At 29.6% G+C, this 25,841-nt stretch overlaps 1 protein-coding gene across 1 annotated transcript; it reads left to right on the forward strand.

The window, feature by feature from the left end:
- Positions 1 to 24,353: 24,353 nt before the first annotated feature.
- Positions 24,354 to 25,459, forward strand: LOC119613226 (farnesol dehydrogenase-like). Its single transcript, XM_037969181.1, has 2 exons — positions 24,354 to 25,075; positions 25,173 to 25,459. The coding sequence occupies exons 1-2, from the start codon at positions 24,497 to 24,499 to the stop codon at positions 25,338 to 25,340; spliced, it is 747 nt and encodes a 248-aa protein (XP_037825109.1). The 5' UTR covers positions 24,354 to 24,496; the 3' UTR covers positions 25,341 to 25,459.
- Positions 25,460 to 25,841: the final 382 nt, after the last annotated feature.

A 25,841-nucleotide genomic window follows, 5' to 3' on the forward strand; every position in this document is an offset into this window, starting at 1 on the left:
ACGTTTTAACTTTTTTAGACTTATCGTCTTTTATTAGCATTTTCCTATTTTTTTATTATTTCTTTTAGTAAATTTTCTTCCTAAAATTTAAATCCTAAAAAATAAATTTGAAAGGTTAATGTTTTTTACTATCCTACTGTGTAATTAGTTTCGAACGGAATTCATGGATATAGTATGCACTCCGTTATTAAGTTCCCGGTGCATTTTCAGACCATAATTTGTTAAATTCCTGATAAACAAGGTAGGGATTTTCATGCACTAAAAAATTAAAAATATGAAAATGAAAAATACGTCAAAGTTGGACATTTTTGAAAGATGCAAAATATATGCATTTTGTTGCAAAAATCTTTGATTCGAAAAGAAAACTACTTAAAAGTTATTTTGAATTACTGACTACAAACATGCATTTGCATACAAATCCTTGCCCTGCTGTTAAACTTTCTGTTTTCTACCATGTTTTATTTAGAAGATAATAGTAATATTATTTTAAACATTTAAAAATTAGGTAAAAACTATTTGTTTGGAAAATTGTGATTTTCAAAAAATTTTAACAAAATTCGCAGCTAAAATGTAATGAAATAATCATTAAATTAGCTAGAATTTAAAAAAAATGTTTGCCTTTAGAAAAAAATAAAATTAAAAAATTTCATTAAATTCATGATAAATTATATCAAAATTTACACACAAAAATGTTCTTCTGCAGTAGGTATCTCTTTTAAAAAAATAATTTCAAACATTAAAAAAATAGTTTTCTGTTTAATATGTATAATATCGATTTAAAACTGAGGTTCTAAGGCGCAATTTACATGAAGACTTTTCAGACGTCTGTTTTTTCCAATTCTCTTTTGAGAATCTTCCAAAAAATCATGAACATTTATACGGTGATTTTTTACATGCAACTATGCATGTCTTTTTTTGATGTTTAATTGTATAATCCTTTTTAATTACTTATTCGTAATAAAAATAAAATGAAATTTTTAACATAAAAACAATTTAATTTGATTTAAAAAAATTTAATTACACGCTATAGTATTTTTTTTAATGCAAATTTTAATGTTTTCATGTAAAAAAAAGACATAATTATTTTTTTACATGAGCATAATATCAACAGTACGAATGAGTTTAAAGAGGAATGTCAAAAACAATCATGAAAATCCCAAATCATGTTTGTTTTCTTACCCCGCTCACCGCCAATCATCGACAAACATGAAAACAGACGTCTGGGCAAACATGAAAAAAATCATCGTGTAAATTGGGTGTAAGAGAAATTTCCTTTAAGTTTAAGTTTTTTAAATATGTACATTTTTTAAACCATGTAGTTTTTTCAAGAAATATACCCACATAAATATAAAGGAACAGCATATCACTAAACACACACTAATAAGTATTTGCGATATTTAGTCTAGACATCCACCTCTCAGCACTAAACTCGAATTCACTAAGTAAAACATTTTGAAACCAGATGTCGCTCTAAATAAGTAAATAACAATTAGATAAAAATAGCAAAACTTGGTATGAAGAGGATACGCAAAAAGATAAGTTGAAGTTAGTTTATACAAAATTTTCACACGGTTCGTTTCGATGTCCGGTAAAGAAATGTTTTGTTAATAGAATAAATAAAGGTTTCGGTGAAAATATAATTAAAAGTTATTAATTAATTGTTTTGCTATAAGATTTCCTACAAAGTGTTGAAAAAAGTGCAATAAGTTTAAATAAAAGTTAAAAAATAAAAAAACCATAGGCCGCCATTGTTGTTTTCTTTCTTTTGTCATATTAAAATAAAAGTAATGTGTGTAAGTTTGTGTTTAAGAAATGAAATGAATGAAATTTATTAATAAGGAAAAAATGTAATTAAATAACTTAAAGTGTTTTATATCAAATCATCTGTCGATACGGTCGTTTCATTTAATTGAATAAAATGTTTAAAACAAAGACACTATTAGTGCAATTGTTGTTGTCCACTAACAAAATTATACTTCGTGACAAAAAAACAGCATCAAGGCATCAAAGCAAATGTAAGTAAATTTGTCTGTTTATAGTTTTTGTAAGCTGAGAATTAAGTTTGTCACAGAGTGTAAAAATTGCTGAGAGAGTGACGTCACTTATGCTTCGATTGTTTGTATGCAATTTCTTCTTCTATCCAGTTTTGTTTTGAATTAGTTGTTGTTGTTTTTGTAAATGCCTATTGAGTGTGTATGTTATTGTTGGAGTATGAGATGTTTACGTTTGTGTTTTGATTTTCATTTGACCAATATTTTGTTTTTGTTTTCTTTGCATATTTATTTACGTTGCTTTATTGCTTGCTTTGGAGTTTGTATTATTGTTTTGTTGTTTTTCTCTACGTCATAATTTGTTCAACATGTTTGTTGTTGTCTGAGGATGTATGTATAAGTTTTCGCATGTTTGAATGCTTTATTTGTGTTAATGGCTTACTCAATAGGGAGTGGGGTTGCTAAGTGGATTTTGTTTTTGTTGCCTTTGTTGTTTTATTTTTTTTTGTTTTTTTGACAAGGTGTAAATTGTATTTGCTTCATTTGTATCTTTTCGTTATCGCATTTCATATTTTAATACAAATGACAACAAATGATTATGATGAGGAAGAGAAAATGTGATTACTTTTGTATGTAATGTACATATGTATGTATGTACAATGTATGTACATATACATATGAATGTATGTGTATCCATTGTTATATAAAAATCACAAAACTAAAAAAAATTTTACTTAAAAAAAAATTGAATTTAACCCTGTTTTTGAAAGGATTAACGATTTTTTGGTGGATTTGGTAATAATATTCTCAATTTACTTGATCAAAATCAAACAAAATAATACCTACCTTTTCTATACAGTAGTTTTCCGATTTAACGACCATTCAATTCTACGAACATCGCATTTAACGAACAAGCTAATTTTTCCTATTGATTACCTTAAATAACGAACAAAACTTGTTTTTTGTACTCTGTTTAACGAACTAATAAAAATATTATTATTTAAATGAAGATAAAATGACATTTATCAAAAATAACAAATAACCTAAGTTGTAGCAAAAAACTATACCGTTGTTTTAAGCGGTGCTTTTATACCCAAAACTGTAACACATTCTGGGTTCTTATTAAATTTTAGTTCGATGTAGCTATGTCCGTCCGTCCTTCAGATAATGACTTTAACGCTCAATACTCGCTTAACAATACGAGTACTCCGATGAAATTCAATACAAACATGTTCTATACTAACCGAAATCTCTAACAAATTTTATGGGAATCGGTCCATAATTGATCTTACCCTCCATATCAGGCCCCCTTAAGAAAATTACTTCAACGCTCATTACTCGCTTAAAAATACGAGTATAGCGATGAACTTCGAGAAATAACTTTAAAGCTCATGACTGAATTAAAAATACAGCGATTAAATTCGACACAAATATGGTTTGAAGGTGGGTATATAAGATTCGGAATTTTGTGTTTTGTGCTATTTTTATAAAATACATTTAAAAAATATTTTATGTACCTATTTTTAATTATTTTCCTACCAAAAACCCACGTTTTAGTTAGTACTGCATATAACGAACTTTTCAATTTTACGAACAGGCCTGACAACATATGGGTTCGTTAAATCGGAAAACTACTGTATAATCATTGCAAAAATTTAACTTTTTTCCTTAATCCTCAAATTTCACAAAACAGGTAGGTTAGGAGTTAATTTCGATTTTTTTGATGTTTATAGGTAATATATTTTTTAAAGTTTTGTTTAAATCGGAATGAATAAAAACTAAATACTATTTAACTACCTTTTAAGTAAAATTTCCCAATTTTGCATAATTTGACTTTGATCTTAGCAGTTCATGGGTTAACATTACTCGGATTTATTAAAACTTACATACATATATGTATGTATTTCCTATTATCTGATATCTTATATTGTCAATTTTTTTTATATAAAATGCATAAAAGTAAAGAATAAAGGCTAATTTCCCAAACCATGACCAAAATATAGTTTTTTTCAGAAATACTCAAATTCTTATCGCAGGTACCGCTAATCTGTGAGGGATATTAGCCAATTTTTTTACCATTTTATTTCCTTATTTATTGGGCACGAAATACAAGGAGATTTTCTAAAAAATTAAAATTTTTAAAGTTTAAAATTGGAGTTTTAATCCTCTAACTAATACCTCTTTAAGAAAAACAGTAACCCAAAAAAGGAACTGACTCTTAAAATAAATAAAACACGTTTTTGGTTCAAATGTCGGCTTTCAATGATAAAACTACACTTGTCTCACCAGTCAAAAATTCATACAATAAACATGTGAGGATTTTAAAATTTTCTATAGAAAAAAATCAACTTTTTCAGTGGGTATTATGAATTTTTGCTGATGTTTGTAACACGCAAAAAAAAAAAAAAAATATATACTTAAATTCATACCTTAAAGTTTACCAATTGGCTTAGAGTCACTAAAGTCCTTAAAAAAAACTTTATCTCGAATTCAGAAATTTAATTCAACGTCGAAATCACATCTTATCATTTATACATATAAAATATTGCTCAAAATTCACTATCTAAACTTCCACATGATACTATTTTCATAGATGGTGTAGGGTATGAAAAGCTTTACCTCAACTCTGCAACTCCTTGTTTTAGACATACACATAACCACAGAAATAAAGATTTATTTTTAGGCACGTGATGAAAATATGCTGCCATATCAAAACAATCCATTAGAATTCTAAAATAGTTTAAACAAGTGGTGTTTGATATACTTGCAACACGTGTTTCGAGAACAAAAATTATTTCTGGAAAAAAATATATAAAAAAACAAATCATTGACTTCGGAAATACCCCCAGCAGTTAGTTTAATATATTGATTTTTTCAAAATAAGTATATTTTGCAACATTCTCATTTAATAATGATACTTGAAAATATATGTTTAGACTTTGTTTTAAAATTCAGAAGAATAAAGAACAAAAAATAGTTTTGTTTCCTCCACTCAAGAGTCCTTATCCTTGAACTTGTCCGAACAAAAAAGTTGATTGTTTATTTTTCTCATTGAAACATATGAACATTTATTTTTTCTAAATTTTTCATTTTTTCATAATAATTTACGTAGAAATGGTTTGTTATATTTTATTCATTCCCCCTACATTAACGCCAGAGTGTAATACACATTTGTCTTTTTATTTGCTGCATAGAGGCGTTTCTTGATGATGTATAAATGTTTATTGGTAGACAGACAATTCTGGCGTAAAATTAATGGGGAAAACTTAAGACTAACGGATAATTTTCTGTAAAGTTATAATGTGAGAAAAATATTAGAAGCTTATTCATGAACACTTGTTAATTATAGGAATTTATATTACAAAACACGACATGTCATGATATTGAATTGTATAATTTTCATTTTGCATTTCACAGCTTTAATTATCTAATTATAAATAAAAGTACATTAACAATTATTTAACTTGAACAAAATTTTCACTGCTTGGAATATAGTCAAGTCTGTACTCTGGGCTATAGTCTGGTCTGTATAGAATATAGCTTCGACTATAGTTTATAGTCTGGATTATAGTGGTTTATGGTCTGGATGTAGTCTATAGTCTAGTCTATAGTCTAGTCTATAGTCTAGTCTATAGTCTAGTCTATAGTCTAGTCTATAGTCTAGTCTATAGTCTAGTCTATAGTCTAGTCTATAGTCTAGTCTATAGTCTAGTCTATAGTCTAGTCTATAGTCCTAGGTCTAGTCTAGTCTATAGTCTAGTCTATAGTCTAGTCTATAGTCTAGTCTATAGTCTAGTCTATAGTCAGTCTATAGTCTAGTCTATAGTCTAGTCTATAGTCTAGTCTATAGTCTAGTCTATAGTCTAGTCTATAGTCTAGTCTATAGTCTAGTCTATAGTCTAGTCTATAGTCTAGTCTATAGTCTAGTCTATAGTCTAGTCTATAGTCTAGTCTATAGTCTAGTCTATAGTCTAGTCTATAGTCTAGTCTATAGTCTAGTCTATAGTCTAGTCTATAGTCTAGTCTATAGTCTAGTCTATAGTCTAGTCTATAGTCTAGTCTATAGTCTAGTCTATAGTCTAGTCTATAGTCTAGTCTATAGTCTAGTCTATAGTCTAGTCTATAGTCTAGTCTATAGTCTAGTCTATAGTCTAGTCTATAGTCTAGTCTATATCTAGTCTATAGTCTAGTCTATAGTCTAGTCTATAGTCTAGTCTATAGTCTAGTCTATAGTCTAGTCTATAGTCTAGTCTATAGTCTAGTCTATAGTCTAGTCTATAGTCTAGTCTATAGTCTAGTCTATAGTCTAGTCTATAGTCTAGTCTATAGTCTAGTCTATAGTCTAGTCTATAGTCTAGTCTATAGTCTAGTCTATAGTCTAGTCTATAGTCTAGTCTATAGTCTAGTCTATAGTCTAGTCTATAGTCTAGTCTATAGTCTAGTCTATAGTCTAGTCTATAGTCTAGTCTATAGTCTAGTCTATAGTCTAGTCTATAGTCTAGTCTATAGTCTAGTCTATAGTCTAGTCTATAGTCTAGTCTATAGTCTAGTCTATAGTCTAGTCTATAGTCTAGTCTATAGTCTAGTCTATAGTCTAGTCTATAGTCTAGTCTATAGTCTAGTCTATAGTCTAGTCTATAGTCTAGTCTATAGTCTAGTCTATAGTCTAGTCTATAGTCTAGTCTATAGTCTAGTCTAGTCTAGTCTATAGTCTAGTCTATAGTCTAGTCTATAGTCTAGTCTATAGTCTAGTCTATAGTCTAGTCTATAGTCTAGTCTATAGTCTAGTCTATAGTCTAGTCTAGTCTAGTCTATAGTCTAGTCTATAGTCTAGTCTATAGTCTAGTCTATAGTCTAGTCTATAGTCTAGTCTATAGTCTAGTCTATAGTCTAGTCTATAGTCTAGTCTATAGTCTAGTCTATAGTCTAGTCTATAGTCTAGTCTATAGTCTAGTCTATAGTCTAGTCTATAGTCTAGTCTATAGTCTAGTCTATAGTCTAGTCTATAGTCTAGTCTATAGTCTAGTCTATAGTCTAGTCTATAGTCTAGTCTATAGTCTAGTCTATAGTCTAGTCTATAGTCTAGTCTATAGTCTAGTCTATAGTCTAGTCTATAGTCTAGTCTATAGTCTAGTCTATAGTCTAGTCTATAGTCTAGTCTATAGTCTAGTCTATAGTCTAGTCTATAGTCTAGTCTATAGTCTAGTCTATAGTCTAGTCTATAGTCTAGTCTATAGTCTAGTCTATAGTCTAGTCTATAGTCTAGTCTATAGTCTAGTCTATAGTCTAGTCTCTAGTCTAGTCTAGTCTATAGTCTAGTCTATAGTCTAGTCTATAGTCTAGTCTATAGTCTAGTCTATAGTCTAGTCTATAGTCTAGTCTATAGTCTAGTCTATAGTCTAGTCTATAGTCTAGTCTATAGTCTAGTCTATAGTCTAGTCTATAGTCTAGTCTATAGTCTAGTCTATAGTCTAGTCTATAGTCTAGTCTATAGTCTAGTCTATAGTCTAGTCTATAGTCTAGTTTATAGTCTAGTCTATAGTCTAGTCTATAGTCTAGTCTATAGTCTAGTCTATAGTCTAATCTATAGTCTAGTCTATAGTCTAGTCTATAGTCTAGTCTATAGTCTAGTCTATAGTCTAATCTATAGTCTAGTCTATAGTCTAGTCTATAGTCTAGTCTATAGTCTAGTTTATAGTCTAGTCTATAGTCTAGTCTATAGTCTAGTCTATAGTCTAGTCTATAGTCTAGTCTATAGTCTAGTCTATAGTCTAGTCTATAGTCTAGTCTATAGTCTAGTCTATAGTCTAGTCAGTCATAGTCTAGTCTATAGTCTAGTCTATAGTCTAGATCTAGTCTATAGTCTAGTAGTCTAGTCTATAGTCCTAGTCTATAGTCTAGTCTATAGTCTAGTCTATAGTCTAGTCTATAGTCTAGTCTATAGTCTAGTCTATAGTCTAGTCTATAGTCTAGTCTATAGTCTAGTCTATAGTCTAGTCTATAGTCTAGTCTATAGTCTAGTCTATAGTCTAGTCTATAGTCTAGTCTATAGTCTAGTCTATAGTCTAGTCTATAGTCTAGTCCTATAGTCTAGTCTATAGTCTAGTCTATAGTCTAGTCTATAGTCTAGTCTATAGTCTAGTCTATAGTCTAGTCTATAGTCTAGTCTATAGTCTAGTCTATAGTCTAGTCTATAGTCTAGTCTATAGTTCTAGTCTATAGTCTAGTCTATAGTCTAGTCTATAGTCTAGTCTATAGTCTAGTCTATAGTCTAGTCTATAGTCTAGTCTATAGTCTAGTCTATAGTCTAGTCTATAGTCTAGTCTATAGTCTAGTCTATAGTCTAGTCTATAGTCTAGTCTATAGTCTAGTCTATAGTCTAGTCTATAGTCTAGTCTATAGTCTAGTCTATAGTCTAGTCTATAGTCTAGTCTATAGTCTAGTCTATAGTCTAGTCTATAGTCTAGTCTATAGTCTAGTCTATAGTCTAGTCTATAGTCTAGTCTATAGTCTAGTCTATAGTCTAGTCTATAGTCTAGTCTATAGTCTAGTCTATAGTCTAAGTCTATGTCTAGTCTATAGTCTAGTCTATAGTCTAGTCTATAGTCTAGTCTATAGTCTAGTCTATAGTCTAGTCTATAGTCTAGTAGTCTATAGTCTAGTCTATAGTCTAGTCTATAGTCTCAGTCTATAGTCTAGTCTATAGTCTAGTCTATAGTCTAGTCTATAGTCTAGTCTATAGTCTATTCTATAGTCTAGTCTATAGTCTAGTCTATAGTCAGTTAAGTCTAGTCTATAGTCTAGTCTATAGTCTAGTCTATAGTCTAGTCTATAGTCTAGTCTAATAGTCTAGTCTATAGTCTAGTCTATAGTCAGTCTAGTCTATAGTCTAGTCTATAGTCTAGTCTATAGTCTAGTCTATAGTCTAGTCTATAGTCTAGTCTATAGTCTAGTCTATAGTCTAGTCTATAGTCTAGTCTATAGTCTAGTCTATAGTCTAGTCTATAGTCTAGTCTATAGTCTAGTCTATAGTCTAGTCTATAGTCTAGTCTATAGTCTAGTCTATAGTCTAGTCTATAGTCTAGTCTATAGTCTAGTCTATAGTCTAGTCTATAGTCTAGTCTATAGTCTAGTCTATAGTCTAGTCTATAGTCTAGTCTATAGTCTAGTCTATAGTCTAGTCTATAGTCTAGTCTATAGTCTAGTCTATAGTCTAGTCTATAGTCTAGTCTATAGTCTAGTCTATAGTCTAGTCTATAGTCTAGTCTATAGTCTAGTATAGTCTAGTCTATAGTCTAGTCTATAGTCTAGTCTATAGTCTAGTCTATAGTCTAGTCTATAGTCTAGTCTATAGTCTAGTCTATAGTCTAGTCTATAGTCTAGTCTATAGTCTAGTATAGTCTAGTATAGTCTAGTCTATAGTCTAGTCTATAGTCTAGTCTATAGTCTAGTCTATAGTCTAGTCTATAGTCTAGTCTATAGTCTAGTCTATAGTCTAGTCTATAGTCTAGTCTATAGTCTAGTCTATAGTCTAGTCTATAGTCTAGTCGATAGTCTAGTCTATAGTCTAGTCTATAGTCTAGTCTATAGTCTAGGTCTATAGTCCTAGTCTATAGTCTAGTCTATAGTCTAGTCTATAGTCTAGTCTATAGTCTAGTCTATAGTCTAGTCTATAGTCTAGTCTATAGTCTAGGTCTATAGTCTAGTCTATAGTCTAGTCTATAGTCTAGTCTATAGTCTAGTCTATAGTCTAGTCTATAGTCTAGTCTATAGTCTAGTCTATAGTCTAGTCTATAGTCTAGTCTATAGTCTAGTCTATAGTCTAGTCTATAGTCTAGTCCTATAGTCTAGTCTATAGTCTAGTCTATAGTCTAGTCTACAGTCTAGTCTAGTCTAGTCTACAGTCTTCATCGTCTATACTCTAGTCTATAGTCTAGTTTATAGTCTAGTCTATAGTTTAGTCTATAGTCTAGTCTATAGTCTAGTCTATAGTCTAGTCTATAGTCTAGTTTATAGTCTAGTCTATAGTTTAGTCTATAGTCTAGTCTATAGTCTAATCTATAGCATTGCTTTAGACTTTAGTGTAGTCTGGACTATAGCCTAGTCTAGTTGTGTAGTTCATTTCAGATTCCTAAAATACTTTATTTACTATTCATATTTTTAATATTTCCACACAACATACACTCTCATTTTACATTTAACAATTCAAGAATGTTAAGGTCAAGGAATAAAAATATTATTTCAAAAAGCCGACTTCTAGTGCAATCATGTATATACTTGGTAAATAGGGCCATAGTTTCTTATTGTTTGTTGGCCACTTCTCATTTTAATATGTTTTGTAATTTGATAATAGTATGCATTTTAATAAAAGGTCAAGTAGTTTTGCAGTATTTACTTAAGTAATACTATTAAGTTCTTGAGAATATTTAAACATTACTTAAATTATAAATTTAACTATTTTAAACTATAATAATTGTTTTCTTTGAAATATGCCATTTCATTCCAGTCCACTTTTAATTACAGTTCATACTGGAAAATTTTTAATTTCCGTTATCAATTTTTTTCTTGCTCGTGTCTGCTTATTTTTTTGGCAAACTAAATATGATTTAGAAATTTCTGCACAAAACTGTCTTTTAGTTTTTGTGTGTTGTTTTTTTATCTGTTCATTTCTAGTTGCCCTTTTTTATTTCCGTTAAACATAAATTTTTATACTTGTTTGTTATTTGATGACATTACCAAAATTGCTGTTGGCTGCCATGATAGATGGAATTAAATGAATTGGAATGAAGGTTTCGAATTGCTAGGGGTCTATAATGAAACTTTATTAATGTTGGGTGAAAATTTTAATTGTTGTTATAATTAGATTATGACGTCATATTTATGGTCATAAATTTTATTTTCTCTGTGTGTGTGTTAATGTTGCTATTTTTGCAGCAAGTTGTTTTTTTTGGGGTAATGGTTATTAAAGGTATGCTGGCTTAGTTGTGTCTCCATGTTTTTCCTGGCCAGCATATTTTGCAACATATAATTCAGATGGTAATAATGTATAATATTTATGGGTGACAGTGATGGGCAATGAATTTTTGATTGAGGGTGTGAAGCAGTAAAAAAGACAGAATTTTTGAGGGCAGTTTTGAAAAAGTGAAACAAGGCCAATACAATTTAAGCGATCAGTTTAGTATCCTGTTTTTGCCTATTAACGCTTGTATATATAATTTAGGAAAATACCCTCAACTGATATATGTGAATGAAAATGTGGGGATTTTATATAAAATGTTTTAGTACTTGTATGTACTTTATGTACATGAAGGTTTCTTTATTTATATGTGGCATTAATAAATGAAATAAAATGTTTTTAAAAGTACACAAATGTGGTCCAAACATGTGTATATTTTAGTGTCTATTGCTGTGTGTGGGTAATTAGGTTTTTTTGTATTTAGATTCTGTTAAGTTTTGTATCACTACTTTCGGCATTTTATATCACAAAGGGATTACATTGTGGACCTAAGCGAATTGGCTAAATGGCATTATAGATATCTTCCCTTTTTTGGTTGAAAGCCAGAAAACAATCTAAAATAGCTTGCAACTTTGTTAAAACATGTTTTAAATGCGAATTTAATTTATAGTCCTTAATATGTCCCTTAAAAAATCGATTTTGTTTTTGGTTGGAAACTTTAAATCACTTGTAACATCATTAAAACAGGAAGGATTACTCATATTATTCCTTAAAAATCTACCCATTAGGTTGGAATTCTCGAAAGACTAAAATCGCTTCTAGAATCGTTAAAACAAGTTTTAATTGAAAAAGAGCTGATTTAGTGAACAGTCATACTTTTCATCAAAAATCGAAAAATTACCAAAAACTAAAATAACTTTTAAAACTACATTTTCGCTAAAACGCTTTTACATCGAAAATAGAGCATATTTTTTGATACGGATAATTACCCCTTAAGAATCGAAGCTCTTGAACGAAAAACTATAAAAACTAAAATCGCCTCTAACTTTGTGAAAACAATTTTCAATATAAAGAGGAGACTTTTTTGATTTTTGGGTGTAGATTTTAAAAAGAACAAAAAATCGCTAAATATGCGATTAATCACTGCAATGTTTGTCATAAGTCGCTGTTGACCAACTTACTTGTTAGGATTTTTTCTAAGGACAATTTGCTAAAACATTTAAATGGTTTTAATATTAAGTGATAGTCAACATTAAATTTTATTAAATGTAAATAATAGTTTATAATTATAATAATGTAATTTGGAGAACTTATCTTCCTGAACTATAAATCTACATGTAAGTGGAATAATATTAAGTCAAGGCAAAGGAAAAATTATGTTTCCACACACTTTATATGTGGACAAATAAATTATCCACAAGGATACCAAAAAAATAAATGATAAATAATTGCTGTTGATACATAGTATCTTATACTATGTTAAAGACAGCAATAACCACAGCTAACAATTATATATACATTTTTTGAGTATGTTACCAACACTTAAGATTCCTTTGACTTTTAAACAATATTTTTATTAACACACTTTCCTCTCGTATTTTATTGAACTTTTTAAATAACACTTAATAGGACTTACTTTTCGTACTACTGACATACAAATTACTTTAATTCCTTATTTAATATCCTTTTCATTAACCATTATCTTCATCAATAAAACTTCCTTTAACAACTCTTAAGCTTGAAGTATTGTTCATATTGCATCCATCAACTCCCACTCAGTTATTCGTCATTTATCCTCTTTAGTGCATGACGAACAATAAGAAGAAACTCGTGTTCCAGCTGCAGTTGTTGCAACCACTTAATGTTAATGTGTTCTATAAAGGAAACAAACTGCAATACAATTGTTACTAGCGGGTATTGTGCTTGTGTTAACAGTTTTCGTTAACGATAACAAGAGCCAAGCCAATGTTGTACGAGCCCTTATTAATGAATGCATGCTTATTCATAACTAGGGTATTCATGGGATGAACCGTCAATAGATAAACCAATTTATTGAAAATTACTTAATTTAAAATTTGTTTCACGTTTTTTTAAGATTACATTGCCAAAAAATAAAAATAGAGACTAGACTATAGACTAGACTATAGACTAGACTATAGACTAGGACTATAGACTAGACTATAGACTAACTATAGACTAGACTATAGACTAGAATATTAGACTAGACTATAGACTAGACTATACGACTAGACTATAGACTACGACTATAGACTAGACCTATAGACTAGACTATAGACTAGACTATAGACTAGACTATAGACTAGACTATAGACTAGGACTATAGACTAGACTATAGACTAGACTATAGACTAGACTATAGACTAGACTATAGACTAGACTATAGACTAGACTAGACTAGACTATAGACTAGGACTATAGACTAGACTATAGACTAGACTATAGACTAGACTATAGACTAGACTATAGACTAGACTATAGACTAGACTATAGACTAGACTATAGACTAGACGATAGACTAGACTAGACTATAGACTAGACTATAGACTAGACTATAGACTAGACTATAGACTAGACTATAGACTAGACTATAGACTAGACTATAGACTAGACTATAGACTAGACTATAGACTAGACTATAGACTAGACTATAGACTAGACTATAGACTAGACTATAGACTAGACTATAGACTAGACTATAGACTAGACTATAGACTAGACTATAGACTAGACTATAGACTAGACTATAGACTAGACTATAGACTAGACTATAGACTAGACTATAGACTAGACTATAGACTAGACTATAGACTAGACTATAGACTAGACTATAGACTAGACTATAGACTAGACTATAGACTAGACTATAGACTAGACTATAGACTAGACTATAGACTAGACTATAGACTAGACTATAGACTAGACTATAGACTAGACTATAGACTAGACTATAGACTAGACTATAGACTAGACTATAGACTAGACTATAGACTAGACTATAGACTAGACTATAGACTAGACTATAGACTAGACTATAGACTAGACTAGACTATAGACTAGACTATAGACTAGACTATAGACTAGACTATAGACTAGACTATAGACTAGACTATAGACTAGACTATAGACTAGACTATAGACTATAGACTAGACTAGACTAGGACTATAGACTAGACTATAGACTACTCTTATATTTATCTATTGCCTACAACGTAGATATTCATCAAAATCTAGTGTGTTGTATGTTGTATAACATTTAGATTTAGTTTTGCATGACAATGCCCTTAACTTAAAACAAAAACTTCAAGCAGTCAATTAATAAAGTTATTAACTTAATATGCAGTATTGAAATTTATTGCCAGTTATAATATTTCCTTACCCACATCATTATTTTTACTTTTTGTTTTTGTAAATTTTAGTTATAAGTATCTAATTACTGTATTTTGCAATATTTTACCAAATATTTTTCCAATTTGTTGATATTTACCTTCAGTTATTTCTTAATGAAACTTAACTAAACAGTTTGTGTTGTGTCGGTTACTGTTTTTATTATTTTATGGTTTTATATACATAGTTGGTTTTGACATGTATAATAATATGTATAAATACATACAATCATTTACAATTGACTATGAAATGTATAAATAAATATATATTGTGAATATGCAAAAAATAATAGAGTAGTTTTTGAAATTTTATAGCTTAAAGGTTTACCACATATACTACAATACTCTAATTGGTATAAAAACATGGAATATGCATATGTATTTATGTATGAATGTATTTCATAAAAATGCTGCGAGTTCGCAACATTGACTCTAGAGTTCAGATTAATGAAATATGTATAAGAGCCAATGACAGTGACTGTAACCAAACCAAAAACAATGTCAATTGTGAATTGGCAAAATTTATACATATATTCGCTCATATTGTTACATTTAAACACAGAGAAGTGTTTGAAATACTATGTGGGCCATAAGGTAAAAAGGTTGATCTGTTTAAAAGCTACTTCTTTATGAAACTATTTCCCAATAAAAAATATTTTTCTTCGATCCTTTCCCTTAAGAGCTTTGTGGTTATTTAGTGGGATGCCAGGGGCATAAAAAAACGTCCATTTTGTATAAATATTTGTATAAATAGGCTGCTACTATTCTAATTCTAAGCAATGCAGGTGGTATGTAGTCAATAATATAATTCTGCATTTCTCACAAATATGTACTTATAATTGAATAAAATCATTATATAAGAAAAACATAAAAACCTTTTTCTATTCTTTCTTAATTTTAACAATAAAGCAAAATAACATTTACAATTACTGTAAATCATTTACACAATAAAACCATTGTTCAATATAAATCATGTTAACAAATTCAACATTCAAAATGTAACATTTAGTTAGTACACTACAAACCACAAGAAACTTGCAATAAAATTCCAAAACCAATAGAATATTTTTCTTTTCTTATATCAACAAAAAAACTATAAATACTTGTAACAATAGTATTGACCATACTTTCTTATGACAATCACTGTAAACACTCATGTGTACTATAATTTCAATTTCCACAATATGTATGCGTTTGACTACAACTGTATTTTTGTTACAGGAAATTTGCAACAAATTTGCATAGGAAATTTCAAATTTGACTTATAGCCAAAAAAAGAAAAGAAAAATATAAAAAAGGGAAAATAAAATTGAAAATAAGAAAACAGCTGTACCCTTAAATTATATAATATCCCAGGAATATAAATGTGTATGTATGTTAAAGTTCATATATTACTTCTAAAATGTATGCTGAACAAATTATAAAAATATTTATGTACATACATTTGCTTCTTAAACGAAAAACATTTATCAACAAAATGCAGGATTCTTCTTTTTTATATATACAATTTTTCTCCTTTTGCTCAGCTGTAAAAAAAAAATAGCAAAAAATTTGCATGCAGTTGTGAGCTGCTTTACTCCATTTTATTCCGTCTTTGCTCAACACTTGTTTGTCCAAATTGTTTTCTTCATCTTACGACGCCCTTTAAACGGAAGTCCTTGAGTTTAACTACAAATTATTCAAATGATCCGTTTCTGTTTATGTGTATATATTTTGTGATGTTTTATACTAACACACACACTCACTCACATCCATACTTATTTATGTAAATTTTGTTGTATGTAGTAGTAGTTTGAGGACATACATATGTTGACCAAGTATTTGCATTAAATTGTATATTTGAACGTATATGTAAAAGTAGTATCTTCATGTTTGGGAAGCTCATACCTGGTTGTATAGTTTATATTATATTTGTGCGATTATATACACGTGTGTAGAACAATAAACTATTTTTAGTGTATTTTGTGGCAAAATATACATAATTATAATAAACTTATTTGGTATAAAGTTAAACCTAGATGATGTGGGTTTATCTAGGTGCCCAAACACACATATACATACACACGCGTTTGACATTCAATTTGTAAACCATAGTTGGCAAGCGAAACAAATAATATTTATATTTAGATTAAGGTATATTGGCAATGTTAATTTAATTTATATTGTTTGTTTAAAGGGATTGTTTTTTTTTCTTAATTTTTAGATTACTTTTTTAAATCTTAAAAAACTCAGTTAGAAGTTAACTTAATATATTATCTATAATAGTTTACAAATTATCGATTTGTTAATAAAAACAAGTAAAACCTGACATTCGATCAAGTCTGATTATGTGATAGCCCATATAACTAAGTTTTGAAAGAAAGGAAGATCATTCAATTTAAAAATTTTTATATAACTATGTATGTACACTAAGGGTCTTATTCATAAACTTTTATCAAATGTTTATAATTCATATTTTTATACAAAATTTGTTCTATAAACCTTTGATAAATGTTTATGAATAAGGCAGTAAAAACTGATTGAGTTATCTGTGCTGAAATTAATCCTGAGTACAGTAAATGCGGTTTCCCTTCAACTAAGTACAAAATACTTGATTTAAGTACGGATCTTTAGATTAGATTGAAGGGGCACAAAGCACTGCGACCTATGTGTGGATCTTTTGTGCAGCCCATTGGTTCACCATACAATTTTCAGTTCACGCACAAAGGTAAACTGGTCTAGTTGGTGAGAGGTTGAAGATATCTTTTGGGGTTAACAAGGCAGCAACCAAGATCTTAGCTCTGCTAAACCCTAATGTTGGGCAGTTAAATAAGATATGTTCTGAGGTTTCATCTTGTAGGCCACAGAATCTGCATAGACTCGTTGAAGAGTTGCCTTGAATGAATTGATGGTATCTTGGACCACAATGTCCAGTAAGTAATCCTGTTTGTATTCTGAGATCGCCTTTATTAAGCGCTAGTAGCTTTTGAAATTTTCCCTTTGACAGTGTAATGAAACGTTTTGTCTGTCTAAGCCCTGGTATTGCTTTCCAATGGTGAATAAATTCAGATTTCACCCAAGAGTCACATTAAGCTTTGGCGTATCCTCGGGGAATGCCAAAGAAGGGGTCAGGTCCGATTAGTTGGCGACTAGCTCCCCTATTTGCTAGGCCCTTTCATTGCCAGAGTGACCCTCATAGCCATGTACCCAACACAAGGTCAGTTTGTTGTGTTTACCTATCTTATTGAGTGTAGTCAAGCAGTTCATTACCTTATTTCGTATGACAATAAGGCCTTGAGTGAGGCTTGGCTATCCGACATTATACAAATTCTTAATCACAAATAAAGATGACATATATTTCTCCTTGAAAGATTGAAGGAAAGTGTCCGAGGGGCCCTTTGGAAATTGGGGCCACAAGTGCCCGCTCCCGTTTCGCTGTTTATTTGTTTGGACACATCTGTGAACCAAACTTGATCAGCTTTTTCTTGCCACCAAGTTCGATCAGACCATAAGTCCCTATTCGGTATAATAAGCTCAAAGATCTATCGAAAACCATAGTTGGTGACCCACAGTCGGAAATTCTAATGTATGGGTCATTTATGAATAGTTTGAGTATACTCATATATGCTACCTAGTCCCCAGTTTCAGAGATATGCGTCTTGTAAATGATCCTTTAAGTACGAAAAACATACTTAACATATTTTTTGGTTAAAAGTGATCTTACATGTGTAGTCATTTTGAGAATTTTTCGGTTTAATTGAATCTAAAATGCATTCTTGATTTATAATAAGAAAATGAGTTTGTAAAATATTGATTTAATCTCAAAATGGGCTCGATTAAAGCTCGATTCTTACTTAATTTCAAACATATTATATTCGGCTGTGACAAATCTCATAGACCCACCGTATGCCGTAAAAGGAATGCTTTCCTATTAACATCAGTGATATCAGGTGATATTACTCATTAAATTAACTTACATTCTTATAAGTGTTTTTTATATGAAATTTCATAATTGTTTACGTATTTTTAAATCAGCAATGATCGTTAAAGTAATGTTCTTATGAACCGATCCTTAATAAATTTGATAGAGAGATTTTAACTCGTATAAAACATATGTGTGTCGAATTTCATCGATTTTCTCGTATTTCTAAGGTTGACTACAGAGTGGGCATTACAAGCAATGCGATGCTATGCGCTACAAACCTTTCCTTGTGTTTTCCTATGTATCATGTCAGAGTGAAAGCGAAGCTTGATGCGAGAAAACACAAGCAAAAGTTTGTAGCGCAAAGCTTCGCATCGCTTGTAGCGCCCACTCTGTAGTCAACCTAAGCCTAAGCCAACCTTAAAAGCTTTACACGTATTTTTAAGCCACTAATGATCGTTAAAGTAATTTTTTTGAAAGGGACCTTATATGGGGGCTAGGGTCAATTATGGACCGATCCACATAAAACGTGGTAGAGTGGTTTTGTATCACTTATGCCAAATTTCATTGCTATACTAGTATTTTTAAGACAGTAATGAGCGTTAAAGTAATTTTTGAAGGGGACCTTATATATTAAACTATGGACCGATCCACATAAAACTTTAATAGAGAGATTTTGTCTCCATTGAAGCTTATTTGTGACGATTTTCATTACTATACTCGTATTTTTAAGACAGTAATGAGAGTTAAAGTCATTTTCTGAAGAGGACCTTATATGGGGGTAGGGTTGATTATGAACCGATCCTCATAAAAATTGATAGGAATATTTTGGATCATATGAAACTTATTTGTGTCGAATTTCATCGCTATACTCGTACTTTTAAAAAAGATATGCCCGTTAAAGCTATTTTTTGGCGGTCCGAAAACGTGGACCGAAATTGCCCATTTTCAATATCAAACAAACCTTACCTATAGAGAATATTTGTGAAAAATTTCAATCCTCTAGCTCGTGCTTCAACAGACAGACAGACGGACGGGGGCTATCCGAAGACGTGGACCGATATTGCCCATTTTCAATACCAAACAAACCTTACCTATAGAGAATATTTGTGACAAATTTCAATCCTCTAGCTCGTGCTTACAACAGACAGATAGACAGACGGGCAGACAAGCCTAGTTCGTCTTAGAATTTAATAAGGAACCAGAATATATACTTTTGTAGGTCTATAACCAATATTTCGATGTGTTACAAACGGAATGACAAAATCAATATACATACCCCCCATCATTTTTGCAAAAATATTCTCAATTAAATGAGATTTATATGTTAGAATGCGAATGAAAGTATTTTTTAATTAAGTAGTATACGATTAAGCTGAATAAATGAACATTTTCAAATAAAGAATAAACTGAAAATTTTCTATAAAATAAAGAAAAATATTACTTTGCAATTAAAAAAAATGACGTGTTTTGATTACAAATACTTCGTCTATTTAAAACGTTAATTCCCTTATTTAATTAATTTGAAATTGATTAGAAAAATCTTTGATATTGATTAGGAAAATGATAAGTAAACAAGCACATTCTCAATATAGGCTTTACTTTTTTATTTAACTTGCTTTATTTGGGTGATTATATTCAAATATCCCTTATATGCTTAAATATATTTATATTTACTTGATTTTCTTTGTATTAATACTATAATTATATTGTAAACAAATATATTTCCAATCAGTTAATCAAACAAACAGATAAACTCCAACATTGGCAAACTTACATGTATTTGAATATTTCTGTAAACCAAATAAGGATAAAATAAATATTCAACGCACAATTGCGTAAAAGAATAGATAAATAGAAATTATAAAACAATTTCAAAGAACAAAAAATATGCAGAAAAAAAGGAAAGTTTCTAACAAATAAATGTATCATTGAATTTATCCAAATGCAGGTATGTAAACCCTGTGGGAAATTTTACGCCTATAGGGTCTCTATTAAAAAAAATCTGCAAAACTATAATTAAATGTTTTGATTTATAATAGTATTTATTTAACACTATCTTACTGAACAACTTTGCAATATTTTAGCATTTGTTCTGAAATTTAAGTTTTTTTTATAAGATTCCAGGTTTGAAGTTTCCTTTTGGGTTTTGAAGTAAATGTTTTTTTACTTCTCGTTTATTGCTAATAAAACAAACAAAATTTACTGCCTTGATCATTTATTGAAATTTCTGTCAAGGTATGCAAAATGCGAAAAAAATACACATCACATCAAATAAAACTAAATCTGTCTCTATATTATCACACAATATTCAACTAAATATTCTAGGGAATCTAAAATTTATTTTACATTTATATTTCTATTTGTCTATTCTAAGCCTATATTTAGATTTTCTTTGTATGTGTGATTTTTTAAGTGTCTGTTTGAATGCCTGCGGAGTAGTAAAATGTTGCATGTGTGAATGTATCAGGATGTTTGGAGCCACCCCTCACTCCTTAAAATAAAGGAAACGAATGACATCTTATTTACACACGTTTTCTTATAAAATTAAGTAGATTTACAAATAAAACAACAACATACTTGTAGTCTTTTCGAAAAAGCTGGTTTTTTCATTTTAAAATATATTCACTGATTGCATATTTACTTACTTACTTTATACTAACAAACTTTTTTTTACATCTGTAAGTCAGATGTGTGAAAGAGTGGAATCTTCTCTTTAGGCTACGTAGGCATATCTTTAATACTTTACGAGATATTGAATTATTTCAGAAATAATATAATATTTTTGATAGCAACTATGCGAATTAAGAACATTTGCGCTAAAGTAAAATTTTATATTTTAAGAAATTTCTTAGATAACTTAAAATAAAAAGAAGTCCTTTTTCAAAAATTGCAAAACCCGTTAACTTAAAACAACTAAAACTTTTGAAATGCTGATTTTATATTTTGATATTTTAATATATGTGTTATAGTGTTTACACTGAAAACAATTCATGCTTAAATTTATAAAAATTTATAAAAGGTTTTTCGTAATATTTACGAAAATTTCGTGTATTATACGAAATATTATTTAAGCAAACCTTTTCTAATTTCACCAAACTATGAAAACTTTTGTAATATTGTTTTGTTTGGATTTTATAGACAGCTAAACGGGTGAACCGATTTTTCAGAAATTTTCACAGTGTCTACCTGTATGTCTGGAAGGAAATATAGTTTAATTTTTAGTTCAAAATTTGAAGTGAGCGAGTTGCCACGGCCTCTTACAAAATAAGTATTAAAAGTTGTATATCTCAGAAACTGCAAGAGCTAGAATCCTCAAATTTTGTATGGATAATTTTAAATTAGTATATCTGAGAAAATATAACAACTACAGTCCTCATTTTTTCGGAGGCACTTTAGTATCAACATGAATGTTTAGGACCTTGTACCTCCCATACGGATTGAATATGAAAGTTCGTATAGCTGAAAAACTATTAGAGTTAAAATTTTGCACGAAGAACCTTGACATCCATGTGAACATTTGGTAATTAATTGTTACATTCCATTATCTAACATTAGTTAGGTAGTTATTTAGTAGTAGTTAGTTAGTTAGTTCGTTAGTTAGTTAGTAGTTAGTTAGTTAGTTAGTTAGTTAGTTAGTTAGTTAGTTCGTTAGTTAGTTAGTTAGTAGTAGTTATTAGTTAGTTAGTAGTTATAGTTAGTTAGTTAGTTAGTTAGTTAGTTAGTTAGTTAGTTAGTAGTTAGTTAGTTAGTTAGTTAGTTAGTTAGTTAGTTAGTTAGTTAGTAGTTAGTTAGTTAGTTAGTTAGTAGTTAGTTAGTTAGTTAGTTAGTTAGTTAGTTAGTTAGTTAGTTAGTTAGTTAGTTAGTTAGTTAGTTAGTTAGTTAGTTAGTTAGTTAGTTAGTTAGTTAGTTAGTTAGTTAGTTAGTTAGTTAGTAGTTAGTTAGTTAGTTAGTTAGTTAGTTAGTTAGTTAGTTAGTTAGTTAGTTAGTAGTTAGTTAGTTAGTTAGTTAGTTAGTTAGTTAGTTAGTTAGTTAGTTAGTTAGTTAGTTAGTTAGTTAGTTAGTTAGTTAGTTAGTTAGTTAGTTAGTTAGTTAGTTAGTTAGTTAGTTAGTAGTTAGTTAGTTAGTTAGTTAGTTAGTTAGTTAGTTAGTTAGTTAGTTAGTTAGTTAGTTAGTTAGTTAGTTAGTTAGTTAGTTAGTTAGTTAGTTAGTTAGTTAGTTAGTTAGTTAGTTAGTTAGTTAGTTAGTTAGTTAGTTAGTTAGTTAGTTAGTTAGTTAGTAGTTAGTTAGTTAGTTAGTTAGTTAGTTAGTTAGTTAGTTAGTTAGTTAGTTAGTTAGTTAGTTAGTTAGTTAGTTAGTTAGTTAGTTAGTTAGTTAGTTAGTAGTTAGTTAGTAGTAGTTAGTTAGTTAGTTAGTTAGTTAGTTAGTTAGTAGTTAGTTAGTTAAGTCATTACCAAGTTTTTTTTCTTGGGTAAATTTAAACGGTTAAAAATTTGTTGTAAGTAATCCATTTACACTTCTGTTTGGGATTATTTTACTCTTTACACATTTGTGTACTGCTTCTTCCCTCCTACACATAGCATAACTCTCATACATGCATAAATACATACGTATGTATGTATGTCTGTAACGAAGTATTTTTATATTCGTTTGTAATTTAGTCAAATAGATGTTAAAGAAGTAAACACTTTATTAGGCTTAAAACGAAAGCATTTGAACAAATAAAATGGAAAACGTAGAAAATATACAAAGAACAAGAAAAAAAACTGAAAAACAAAATCACATTCATAATCTGCAAAGATTTGAGGGAAACTTAAATAAAACAATTTTTATTCAACAAAATTAGTGTAACATTAAATTTTATGTTTATTTTTCTATTTGAAATACAATTGAGACTACAAAAGCTATAACAAAAATAACTAAATAAAGGTATTAAATGCAATTTTTTTATAAAAAGGGATTTTAAATAAATTTGAGATTTCTTTTAAGAAAATTACACATTTTATTTTGGGTTTTTATTTTGTAATAACATTAAGTTAAAAATAGAAAAATTGAATTTTAAGAACTACAGCCGAAATTAGGTTTATCTGATAAAAAATATATTTTTTATGGGAATTTAAAGTCATTATTGAAGATTTTTAATATTTTCTTAATTTCAAGCATATGTAAGAAACTACAACTAATTTGGCGTCTTTTGCTTGCAAAAACCATGATCTTTACAAATTACAGTTTATATTTAGTTTTATTAATTTATGCAAATATAAAACACTTTATTAGTAAACTAATGCAATACCTAAATGAGCTATACCTATATACATATATACAACTTAAATTGTTTATAGTGACTTTCCATTTTGTTTATTAAATTGCCGGTCTGGGCAAGTAATAATAATAATAAAAAAGCAAAATTCTCACCACACATTTTGCAATTTCATTTTGATTATTATTCAAGCAACTGCTGCTGAAATGAAATGTGCGATTAGAATGAGCAAAAACAATTGTTTTTGCTTGCAAATGGTCTGTTATTAATAATGACATGTAATATTCTCATATACGGGAGTATAAATAGTTTGAAATGTGATAACATGAATTATGCAATACATATGTACATATTTATGTATGTTTGTATGTTATATCAATTTAATTTTTATTGTATTATTTTAAAAATATAAAAAATGCACTTACATTTTGACACTTCACTTGCCAAAACGATTAACTCCATTAAACAAAAAGCGGAGAAAATTGGAAATAAAGAACCGATTTTACTAAAAATTTGTCAGTTAAGACAACGAAAATTTCGATTATAAAGTAATTGATTTTAAATTTGAAAATTCATAACATAATAGATCATTTTTAGTTTTTTTTTGGGAAAAAAGAAGCCATAAAAAATTCTTTAAAAATTTTTTTTAAATTTTTCAGTAAATTTACTAACCTTTTTTAAAGGGTTAATAAAATTAATTGCTATTCGTTCTAAATAAAATGATATTAATATACACATTTGTTAATACGACAAAATAAAAAAAAGAACACAATCACTCACACACATTCATGCAAATATGAATAATTTGTACATTTAAACCGCACACAATGAGATATAGCTTTTCAGTTGCATTCGTGAATTCAAAGTAACATCATCAACAATTACATCTTGTTCTTAAGCGGATACTTTAATAAAAAAAAAATACAATTAAAAAAACATAATTTTTAATTTTCTTGTGCCTGTGCCCCCATCCAATAACAAATAATGGAACGTTGGCAAAATCGTGTTGCTGTTGTCACCGGCGCCAGTTCGGGTATAGGTTCTGCCGTTACAAAAGATTTGATTGCAGCTGGTCTGGTTGTGGTTGGTTTGGCGCGTCGCAAAGAGCGAGTCGATGAAATTCGTGCCTCCCTACCGGCCAAACAACAAAATCGTTTGCATGCCATTAAATGCGATGTCTCCGATATGCAGTCAGTAAATGAAGCCTTCGATTGGATTGAAAAGCACCTAGGCACTGTGGAGATATTGATTAACAATGCTGGCACCTATACATCAGGCCAATTGTTAACCCTAGAAATTGATACATTACAGCAAACATTGCAAACAAATGTCATGGGTATTGTCTATTGTACACGACGTGCGTTCCAATCAATGCAAAAGGCCAATGTTAATCACGGTCATGTCATATTGATAAACAGTGTAGTGGGCCATTATATTTTTAATCCACCACCCGGTTCGGTGCCCACCTTTAATATATATCCACCCACCAAGTATGCTGTAACAGGATTAACAGAAATTTTACGTCAAGAATTTCGTGAATTGAAAACGAAAATTAAAATAACGGTAACTGGCGAGTTGTTGCTTGTTTGTGTGTTTTACAAAAATTCAATTATTTTGTATCTTCTATCTTTCTCCCTCTCTCTCCCTTTTGTAATTTTAGAGCGTTAGTCCTGGTCTAGTGGATACGGAAATTGTACCGGACATTTATAAAAAAATGCAAATGCTTAAAGCTGAGGATATTTCAGCTGGTGTTATGTATTGTCTCTCTACTCCACCACATGTTCAAGTGCACGAGTTGACCATTAAACCAGTTGGAGAAATGTTTTGAAATTACACTTGTTATTTTGCTGTTTTGTAATTCTAATCGTTTAGTTTATCTAACAAATTGTGTAGTTTTCTATATGTTTACGTGTATGGGCAATTAAAGTGTTTTTAACGTTTTAATTACATTGCTGTTTATGTAATAATTTTTTTTCGTTGTGTGGGTGGAATGGCAAGTGATAATTGATGGTTTGGAATTTCTTGATCATGAATGTTGTAGATTAAAGAACACTATTAAGTAAATATATTGATGTACATATGCGATCATAAGTGCACATTACGTTCAATTGCATCTCTGAGCTCTTGGATTTTTAAGATTTTTTTCGGTTGCGGATTTGTAGTCTCCGAAAGTGCTTGTTCTTTCTTGAGAGCTTATTTTAGAGTTTAACTATCGAAGAGAATATCAGAATTTAAAACTATAACGAGCAATTACAAAAATCCCACAAAATTGTGGGCATCTTGAGCACTCTATCTTTTCGTATGTCATGATTTCGGACAGACGGTCAGA

Source organism: Lucilia sericata, unplaced genomic scaffold (genome assembly GCF_015586225.1).
Source record: "Lucilia sericata isolate MDLA Ls3-8-SP2 unplaced genomic scaffold, ASM1558622v1 Contig002017F_arrow, whole genome shotgun sequence".
Taxonomy (NCBI): domain Eukaryota; kingdom Metazoa; phylum Arthropoda; class Insecta; order Diptera; family Calliphoridae; genus Lucilia; species Lucilia sericata.